Raw genomic sequence first — 10,970 nt, forward strand, 5'->3', positions numbered from 1 at the left:
ATGGAAAGATTGAGTTGTTTTTAACTATTTTTATTTTGTATTTTTCTTTTTTTTCTTTTTATTTTGTAATATTTTGAAAATTTCAATAAATATCTTATTAAAAAAAAAAACATTCCTCTTTCTCCCAGGCCTTTGGTCTTGAACTCTCTTCCGCCTTTCAGAAGTTGATTGTATGTTTCTAATGCAGTTCTCTTTCCTCTTAGGTTTAATATATCTGTGTGGGGTTTATTGCCTATTTGTTTGGTTATAAGTTGCTTTGGGTTGCTCTGGAGACCTGACAAATTTAATAAATGAACATAATGAATAAATATACCTATTTATTGAGCTTTCATCTTGATTTGTTTGTAGGGAGGGTGTTTTGCCATCTGCGGTACTTGAGGGTCGATTCCAAAAGATCCTGCCTGAGAAATGTCTTTGCCCCTGTGGAGATGGTAGCATTGAAATAGTGGCACACGTCCTCCTGTCTTGCACTCTCTACAAAGACCTGAGGAACGAGATCATCACCCCACTCATACTAACCATCCCAGGGCGCTCAACCACTGCCACAATGTCCTTTCTTCTATCAGATCAAAATGAGCAGGTAACAGCAAAGGTTGCTAGGTTCGTAGCAGGGGCAATCAGAATAAGGGCCACTAACTGACTGCTGATCAGGACTTTAAATTGTGCTCTTATATCAAATTTCCCTTTCTGTGTATACTGTAATGTTTTATTGTTGCTATGGCCATTGGCTAATGCGAATAAAGTTTTTATCTATCTATCTTTCAGGGAGGTCTGACAATGTTGTGTCAAGCAAGTTTTATCCTACTGTATTTCTCTGTTACTTTCCTGGTCATTTGGGGAAGCGGGTTTGTTGCACAAGAGCACCAAATCAACCATCAGAAAACAGGTAATGTGCTTGACAAAGGTTGCCAGCTTCTCACCTCCTCCCCTGGACATGGCTCTTGTGCCTTTAACAGAGGCGCAGCAGGCAGAAGCTTCCCCCTGTTGCCTCCATGCTAGGAGTTTAGCTGCTGAATTTCTGCCTGTCACATCCTTGTTCAAGGAGTCCCCGCCAGACAAAGCAGCAACAGTTGGTGACCCTCAAGCCAACCCATCACACCAAGTGTAGTGTAAACACATGCTTTCCAAACTTTGATCAGCAAGGGCCTAATCCTGCAGGGTTAATGCATGCAAAGTTCCCAGCTACATGCAATCCCCACATAAACTCACTCCAGGATTACAAAAGGAGGGCAAAATTTGCATTTTAAAAGCAACGTGTAGAACAAAAGACTAACACATGGCTGGGAGAACACAGTGGCAGGGAAGATACTTCTTCTTTTCCCCTGACAGAGAGGTCAATGTTCTCTTGTGGATAAAAAAGAAAAAGTGGACAGCAAATGCAAAACAAATCCCAAACAGTCTACAAATACTAAGCAGAAACGGCCTATTGACAAGCTGGAACGTGTGCAGAGAAGGGCAACGAAGATGATCAAGGGTCTGGAAACCTAGCTTTTGAGGAATGGTTGAGGGAGGTGGGTATGCTTAGCCTGGGGAAGAGAAGATGGAGAGGAGATAGGATAGCCATTTTAAAATATATAAAAGGTGGTCACGTGAAAGATGGAGCAAGTTTCCTTTCTCCTGCTCCAGAGGGTAGAACCCAAACCAATGGCTTCAAGTTACGGGAAAGATTTCTTCTCAGCATCAGGAAGAACTTGCTGGTGGTAAGAGCTGTTTGACAGTGGAATGGACTCCCAGGAGAGGTGGTGGACTCTCCTTCCTCGGAGGTTTTTAAGCAGAGCTGGGATGGCCGTCTGTCATGGATGCTTTAGCTGAGATTCCTGCATTGCAGGAGGTTAGACCAGATGACACTTGGGGTCCTTTCCTACTCTACAATTCTATGATTCCACGATTCTGGTACAGGGATACAGAGCCATGTGGCCCTTCTGATGCTCTTGGAGTCAAGCTCCCATCAGCCCCAGCCAGCAGTAGTCCAACAACATCTGGAAGGCCCCAGGTTCTCCATCCTTGTGCTAGAACAGTGATGGCCAAACTTGGGCCTCCAGCTGTTTTTGGACTACAACTCCCATCATCCCTAGCTAGCAGGACCAGTGGTCAGGGATGATGGGAACTGTAGTCCCATAACAGCTGGAGGGCTGAGTTTGGCCATCACTGTGCTAGAATGAAAGAGAGAGACCCTAGAAAAATAGCTCAGGAATGTAAGATTCTGAATTGTGCCACATTACACTGTTGGCCCATATAGTTTACCCAGGGTTTCAGGCAAGAGTCTTTCACAGCCCTCCCTGGAGATGCTGAGAATCCAACATGAATCCAGTTACAGGGAGGGAAGACCTTTAGCAGTGACCCTGGAGAGCTGCTGCCAATCAGAGTAGATCTGGGATAGAGAACCCTCTACAGCACAAGGGCCACATTCCCTTCTGGACAACTTTCTGAGGGCCACATGAAGGTTGTGGGCAGTGCCAGCGGAATAAGTGGGTGGTGCAGCAAACGTAAGTTTTAACCTTTCTGCAACAGGCTAGTTTTTACATCCTCTCACACAACCTCCTCTCTGTCCTCCATCCAGACAAGCAAGAGGCATCGTGAGAGTTCAAGGACACCTTCCAGCTAGGCCAAAGGACTCAGGGGAGACATCTTATTATTGCATTGATGTCCCACCTGCTTCCTCAAAGGGGCTCCAGGTGGCATACATGGTTCTCCTCATTTTATCACTGCAACAAATCTGTGAGGTAGGTTCGTCTGAGAGGCAGCGACTGGCCCAAGGTCACCCAGTGAGCTTCATGGCCGTGTGGGGGATTTGAACTAGAGCCTCCCAGGTCTGACACTTTCCCACTGAGCTATGGCTCTTCCCCTTAAATAGCAACACAAGAAACAGCCTTGTATCAAACCCTTTGTCCATCCAAAAACGGACTGGCAAGGGCTATCCAAGGTTTGAGACAGGAGGCACTCCCAGCCCTGCCTGCAGAATCGGCCAGGGATGGAGCCAGGCACCTTCTGCATGCCAAACAGTTGCTCTGCCGTTGAGCTCCCTGAGTTTTTGTTAGGTAGGCTTGTTGCTGCCTCACATCTGGGGTACTTTAGAGACTTGGCATGTCATAGGTAAAGGTAAAAGGACCACTGACCATTAGGTCCAGTCGTGACCGACTCTCGGGTTGCAGCACTCATCTTGCTTTCCTGGCCGAGGGAGCCGGCGTACAGCTTCCGGGTCATGTGGCCAGCATGACTAAGCCGCTTCTGGTGAACCAGAGCAGCGCACGTAAACGCCGTTTACCTTCCCGCCGGAGCGGTACCTATTTATCTACTTGCACTTTGACGTGCTTTTGAACTGCTAGGTTGGCAGGAGCTGGGACTGAGCAACGGGAGCTCACTCCGTCACGGGGATTCGAACCGCCGACCTTCTGATCGGCAAGTCCTAGGCTCTGTGGTTTAACCCACACAAATGCAGATTTATCCACACTGTCGGAGGATGGTAGGAGCTGTAGTTCGGTTACCTCAAGTGGGCCAAAGTTCCCCACATCTGCTTAAGAAAGTTAGTCAAACTGAAGATGATGTGCATTGTGTCACCAACGAATTAAGTATGTAGAAGACCCCCCCCCCAGAACTATAAATGGGAACACAGCACTTAAAACTTAAAAGAGCTGAAAATGCAAACAAACTCCTCTCTTTCTGATTCCAGAGGGTGAGGAGAAAGAACAGAGAGCTGCTCTTATCTTTTTGCCCCACCTGAAGAACTTTTCAGACACATTTTATTTATTAGAGTTTTGGGCCAATATATTTGCATGGCAGTAGAAACACTGATGGAATCTTAGAGGTCAGTCTGCAAACCAGCACTGGGACCCAGATGCTTGGGGTGGAAGTATGAGGAAGGCCATAGCTCCATCACAAAGAATCTGCTCTTGATGAAGGAGGCCCCTGGTTTAATTCCTGGCAGCCCCAGGTAGGGCTGAGAGAGACTCCTACCTGAAGCCCTGGAGAGCCCTGCCAGTCCATGTAAACCATGTTGAGCAAGACAGATTAATGTTCCGACTCAACGTAAGGAAGCTTCCCATGTTCCCAAGATGCAGATCAGTGGCTTGAGGTGTCCCCATGATTCACCTGTGGCTGAACACTGAAGGGAAAGATGGGTAGCAATGGACATGCTTGCACAATGGTGGTCAGTCTTTGCATTCAGAAACCTCTGGCAAGCTTCTGATAGTCCCCACCCAGAACTCAGTTTGGAAACCACGGCTTTAACCACCACACTAGGGATGGCCAATGTGGAGCACGCCAGGTGTTGGTGAACCACAATTCCCATCATCATCCCTGGCCATGGGCCACTCAGGCTGGGGCTGATAGGAGCTATAGTCTACCAACATCTGGAGGGTACCATCTCTGCACTTAGAATTGCCTCCATTCCCAAATCCTTGAGGACTTACAACCAGAATGGATAATTAGTCCCTTCACATAACCTAGTTCCTTACAGACCTTAGCAATGCATGTCTTGGGGAAGGAGCAAGAGGAGGAAAGAATTTGGTGTTTGGGAAATAAAATGTTCCCCTCACACAACTGGGCCTTGAATGAGATAAATTAACATGGTCACTTTGAAGCATCTCTTCATATTAAATAGTGTTCGCAACCCCCCCCCCCACGAACCTCTTTTATTTGCTGCAAAACCCCATCAATACAGAATGCTAAGGACACACATTATCATCAAACTAAAGGCCACATTTTATTATTATTATTTAATAAAATAACAGGGCATAAAAAATAATTGTATATTACAAATATATATATAATATATACATACACTTTCTCCACCTCTCTCTCCGATACACGCGCACACACCACAAATAAGTTTATGCCTCTCATATGCAACAAAGAGACAAAATAAAAAATAACCCAGTGCTTCTTGATCTATTCAGCATCCAAATTTGTTTAACAATAGAAAGAGTCAATAAGCCCTTCTGGATCCTTTGCAATTGATACCCTCCCCACTTTTTCTTTTTCCACAAATCAGTCCAAACGTGTCTGATTTCCATTAAAAAGCCACAAAAAAGTAACACTAAAGGGTTTCTAAGGACTAGACCCCTTCGTTCTTTTGTTTAGAGATCGCTTTTGTTGCCTTTATGTACAGCAAAATACTTGTTTCTCCTTTCATGTCCTGGCAAGGATTTTGTGTGTGTGGCAGCGGGGGTGGGGGTGGGGGTAGGAACCTGTATTGCACATAATTTTTTACTAAGTTTGGGTCAGACAGAGGACTTTTTAAAGCAACTGAGCAGGGGTGAGCTTTTCGCATTGAACCTGTTTTTAGAAACTCCATGCCTAGTAGGTAGGATGAGAAGCGTTTGGTAAAAGGATTTCTTAAAAGTTAGAACAGAAGTTGTTTTCAAAAGACAATGTGCCGATTGAACAAAAGCTACTCTCAAAGGGCTGGTTACCTAAAAGGAGACAATTCTCCTTCAAGCTCTTAAAAAAACCCCCAAAAAACAAAAAAACCATTCTAACTCTACCTGGTTAGAAATCTAAACGCAAACGAATTTTCAGTATACATACAAATCATTACACATGGCTTTTAACTCAGGAGGGCTGAAAAAAACCAAACCATTAAAAACAAATTAGTTTTCTTTTTAAATAAGGGACTGTCAGTTTTCCTTGTACTAAAAACTTTTCCCTAAGCATGTTCACCCTTGTTTTATCCCCATATCTTGACTTTAAACATTTCAGTTTTACCCCTTCACTGGCTATTTTGTCTATCTGACAATAGCACTGTTAAAAAGAAATTTTTTATTCATGATTATTGTTAATCTTTAGTTCCGAGCACTATTGTGAGTGCATGCGAGTCTTTCAAAATAGGGTCACTCCATGGCTGTTCTTTTTTTAAATTATTACTACTACTACTACTATTATTATACATTCTGCTCACACACAGGTAGGGGGTTGCAAAGCCGACTCGTATTTTGCATGGTGGGCTTTGGGCAAGTGCTGGGGCTTCTTGTAAAGTCCGCTACTTGCAATCACGCTGGCTGGTTTTCTCCGAGTCCTCTTCTTTAGCCTCCGGCTGCAAACGCTTTGCCAGGACTGGAAGGTCTTGGAGGTCCAGATCCACATGCCGCTGGTAATCCCCACAACCAGCAACATGAAGACTTTGACCATGAAAATCTCCACCACTGGGATAGAGTGGCTCATTGAGCAGTCCAGGTGTTTGGTCTGGTTGTTCACCTTGCACTTCTGTTGCATGGCCAAGACCTTCCAGTAATCCATGTTCAGCCTCTCATAAAAATAGCAAGCAATGACACAAGTAGCCGGCACCGTATACAAGACCGAGAAGACCCCAATCCTGACCATGAGTTTCTCCAGCTTGTCCGTGTTTTCCCCACCAGTTTTCATCACCCTCCTGATGTGGAACAGAGCTACAAAGCCAGAGAGGATGAAGGAAGTGCCTATGATTAGGTAGCAAGCCAGAGGGACCAGCACAAATCCGGTCAAGGCATTCACATCCATGCTCCCCACGTAGCATAAGCCTGTCAGCTCATCCCCAGCCACCCTCCGCATCACCAAGATCATGATAGTCTTCACGGCCGGGATGGCCCAGGCCGCCAAGTGGAAGTAGCTACTGTTGGCTTCAATGGCCTCGTGGCCCCATTTCTTCCCAGCGGCCAGGAACCAAGTCAATGTCAAGATCACCCACCACAAGGAGCTGGCCATGCCAAAGTAATAGAGCACAAGGAAGACAAGAGTGCACCCGGTGCTCTCCAAGCCCTCCTGGATGACATAGAGCTGTCCACTGTCACGGTCGCAGGCAATGCTCTCGGCACCAGAGAAGAGGCGGATGATGTATCCCACCGAGTAGACACAGTAGCACATGGACAAGAAGATGATGGGCCTTTCGGGATACTTGAAGCGCTGGGGGTCTATCAGAAAGGTGAGGACGGTGAAAGCGCTGGAGAAGAAGCAGAGGATGGACCAGACAGCGATCCAGATGACGGCAAACTGCTTGTCATGGCGGCTCCAGTAGACGTCGACCCCGGCGGTGCAGAGAGGGGCGCAGGAAGCGCTCTTCTCCACGTGGTGGAACTTGCCGGGGTTCTCGCAAGTGGCCCTCCCCAGGCCGTCCTTGTGCTGCTGCTGCAGGTCGTGGCTGGCGCTCTGGGGTCTCTGGGGCCGGAACATAGGGGGCAGGATGCTGGAGCCCCTGGGGGGCTCCTCGGAGCCGTTGTTGGGTGCTTCCATGCATAGGTAGTTGGGGTCGTTTTTGTTGGGCAGCTTGCTGCAGTCCAGGGAGTCGGGCCACTTGAAGGTGAACTGTTCCATGATGGGCGAGCACTTGAAGCGGGCCTGTTCACACATCACCCGGCAAGCAGGGATGGGCGTGGAGACCTGTTCCGTGCACATGGGGGCGTAGAGGGAGCAGAGGAAGAACTTGAGGTGCCCGTGGCAGCCATACTCCACCAGGGGGGCAAACTCGTGGAGCTGAATGGCTGCTTCGCGCTGGTCCTCGTGCCCCATCAGGTTGGGCATCCGAGTCATGTTGTAGCCGATGTCCTTGCACATGGGGATCTCGATGGGCTGGCACCTCCCGTCCCCGGCCCGGTCGATGTCGATGGAGCTGATGCCGAAGCAGGAGCAGACCAGGTGCAAGACAATGCCCAGAGTCCGACGGGAGTTCCTCCGCGCTGCGCCCATGCTGGCCGACGCTGCGCCACGACCCACCGCGCTCCTGGCCCCCGCGTCTCGGAAAATGCCTGGAAAGAAGGCTGCTTCTGTTGGCGGCGGCGGCTGGTGTCAAACCAGCTCTTCCGAAGCCCCTTCCCCGGCCACCGTCGCTCCCAACTTTCGCCAGGAGCCCCCCCAGAAGGGGACAGGCCCGATCCACTCGACGTGGGGCAGCAGCATAGCAGCCCCTTCTCACCCTCCCACCCCAAAAGAAAGCGAAATAGCGCCTTTCAACTCCGGTTAAGAGCTTCGCATCCGAACAGCGGAGGTCTTCCGGCCAAAGTCCATCCTGGTCAGTTTCCAAACTCCACAGGGCAAAAGCGGTGCGGCGCCGGGGAGAAGGAAAGACTCGGGAGAGAAGGACCCTCTTGCCGTTTCAGGCCTCCCCACTCCCTCCGCAACCAAACTTACTGCACCAAGGAGAGAAAGCTTAAGTTGCGGGGGATTGCCGTTTCTTTTTAAGTCCTTGCAAGGGATCTCTTGGCGACAGGCGTTCTTTCCTCCATCTCCTCCGACCACGATCGCAGGAACGGTGGGTGTCCCCTTGCTTGCAAAGTTCCTTGTTCAAATGGAAAGGAAAAAAGGGGGAAATCCCAGCGATCACTGCACCTCCAGCGCACACATGTCCCCAAAGCGGCGTGGAAGCTCCTCTTTCTCCTCGGTCTGTAGCTTCTTCTTCCTCTCTCTCTCCGATTTGTGCCTCGGACGATCCCACCTCTCCACACTTTTCGCTCGCTCGCTCCCCTCCCTCCTTCCCCCAGGAGGCGGGCTTTGCGCGCCGACGAGAGGCGGGGAGGAGGCAGATCCGATTGCAACGAGAAGGCGAGCTCTGAAGCGCCGTGGCGAGGAGAGCTGGTTGGCGGGGGGAGCGCACCGAACCTCCTTCCGCAATACACGCGCACCGTCCCTGGGTCGGATATTTTTCCCTCTTCCACCCAAAGCGAGAGGTCGGCGGGGCGCAGAGATGCGTGCGTAAAAGCGCTCTCTCTCTCCCTTTCTCAGAAGGCTAACTCCTGGGGTTTGCAGCAGCTGTGCTTGGAGGAGGCGTTTACAGCCCAGGATACTCTCTCTCTCTCTCTCTCTCTCTCTCTCACGCGCGCGCACACACACACACTCACACACCACACACACACAGCCTAGGATCCGCCTTCCCTGCGACACTCACTTTGCATGAGAAAAGGTGAAACTGACACGGTGATTACTTTCCAATCATTCGGAACGCCTTTCAAAAGAAAAGCGGGGTGCGCGGGGGGAGAACCGCTGGAAAGACCCTGGAGGTCCTCCCTCGATCAGTGCCGATGTTTTTAAAGTTTCTTTTTCGTCTCTCCTCTCTTAAACATCTCCCCCACCATCGATCTCTCGAAACTTTTCATACTCTCTCTGCCTCTCCTCCCCGCCTAGTCGTCTGTTCCTCCTCATTTGTTCTAACAAACAAGTTTCTGGTTGGGGTTTTTAAAGTTGCTTTTGAAACCTCAGAGTCATATTTTGTTGTTCGACGGAGTTCGAAAGGGGGTGTATGGTTCTCTCGCGCACCCTTTTATCCATACAATATTCTTTTGAGATAGGGTAGGCTGAGAGGTAGTGACTGGCCAACAGGCTTCCGGGGATTTTCGTGGCTGAGTGGGCAATTCTTCTCTCGAACACCTATGCCACCTCTAAAAGATGCTGCTCTCTTAACTTTTCTTAATTTTTAAAACCGATTGGGGAGGAAATCCAACTTCTTTTGGTAAATGCAGAAGGCAAGCTTTGGGACGGCACACAATTGTTCCTTGAGGTTATTATCGTTTTATTTTTATTCTTTTACAAATGGGAGCTGGTTGCTGTGTGGGGCGCTCGTGGCCAGCCAGGCCCCTTTTCAGGCTACTCCATTCCAGCCTGCCGGGTTTTCATCCTCTCTCCCAGCCTTCTGTAGCCACTGAACATACTCAGTCCACATCTGGGGGTATTTCCCCCCCCCCATCAATTGTTCCCCCTCCCCCTTTGTACTTCTGCAAACTTTGGAATCCCCACTCCCACAGTTCTAAGTGTGGTACTGCTTTGGCTACATAAGGATGTAGAGTTTGCTATATTCTATTATTATCTTGTTTATCTAATTAGGGATAGAGTGCTATCAGTGGGTAGGGCACTTTGAAGAAGGTCTGTGCCCCAAGGAGAATACAGTCTAAAATCTGACACAGGGGAGATCACAGTGGGGAGTAAAGCATGGTGAGGCATACAAGGGAAAAACATAAAAAGGGTCTATTTCCTGTATCGGGCCAATGGCCCATCTAGTCCAGAACTCACAGGTGCCAACCTGAAGCCTCTGGGAAGCCCGTAAGCAGGACATGGGCACAAAAGCACTCTCTGTGCTTATCGGCTTAGTGTGGTTCCAGGTCCTTAGGCTTTGTTTCAGTGCGACATGAGGATGGTTTGTGTGAAATGAACAAAATCAATGACTTTCTCCATAATTACCACCTGTGAAGGCTACTGGAGTATAGGAGAGACTGTCAGGCAGGAAGCCTCTAGTTCAAATATCATCAGACAGAAACTCACTTTGTGGAACAAGCCAATCTCTCTCTCTCGGCCTCAGTATTCCCATTCTGCAATATGGGGTCAATATTATTGGCCTTTTTTGCCGGGGGGTTCTAAGGATTTTAAAAGGAGATTATACACACACACACACACATTTGATGTCCCCTTTCAGGGCAAAACTCCTCCCCCACAAGTGACTCACATGCAGAAATAAAGCATAAAATGGAAGCAGTCTATTCCCAATAAAACAGAAGCTATTAAAGCATCTGTTTAAAAACCATTTCACAGCCTGGTACAGCATTCAATACAAAACCAAATTTAACAATTTGGAAGAGGCAATTTTAGAACCAGCTGCTGTATATAAAAAAAATTAAGCACAACCTCTCAGCTAAACTTAGGTCAAAATTAATGGCTTTTCAAGTCCTGTTTAAAAAACAGAATGAAGCTGAAACATATATCACAAGTATGAGGCTATCACTGCAAAGGCCCTGTCATTAGTGGCCTGCTCTTTGATCGATCACTGTTTCTGTTTTGTCTTTTGGAGAGATTTTGTAGATGACCTTGAAAAAAATCTTGATGTAATATCACAATTAATAGCATATTAAAAACAACCATTCCATGCCTGAGAAGGCTGGGTTACAAAAACAAGGCAGTTGATATAACATGCATAACCTTTTCCCAATGCCTGCAACAACCATTTAAGGGAGGTCACAATTATTATTCTCATATTGCAGATGAGAATGTTGAAGCTGGGTGCAAGTAGCTCAGGGAGT

At 48.1% G+C, this 10,970-nt stretch overlaps 1 protein-coding gene across 1 annotated transcript; it reads right to left on the reverse strand.

The window, feature by feature from the left end:
• Positions 1–5,085: 5,085 nt before the first annotated feature.
• FZD10 (frizzled class receptor 10) lies at positions 5,086–8,747 on the reverse strand. The gene has a single exon (XM_080985565.1). The coding sequence runs from the start codon at positions 7,654–7,656 to the stop codon at positions 5,893–5,895; it is 1,764 nt and encodes a 587-aa protein (XP_080841691.1). The 5' UTR covers positions 7,657–8,747; the 3' UTR covers positions 5,086–5,892.
• Between the last annotated feature and the right edge of the window lie 2,223 nt (positions 8,748–10,970).

This window comes from Podarcis pityusensis (genome assembly GCF_964106645.2).
Source record: "Podarcis pityusensis genome assembly, chromosome: 16".
Classification (NCBI taxonomy): Eukaryota; Metazoa; Chordata; class Lepidosauria; order Squamata; family Lacertidae; genus Podarcis; species Podarcis pityusensis.

What these genes read in the sequence shown, in the direction of transcription:
- FZD10 (XM_080985565.1), bottom strand. Translation starts at nt 7,656, where the DNA reads ATGGGCGCAGCGCGGAGGAACTCCCGTCGGACTCTGGGCATTGTCTTG.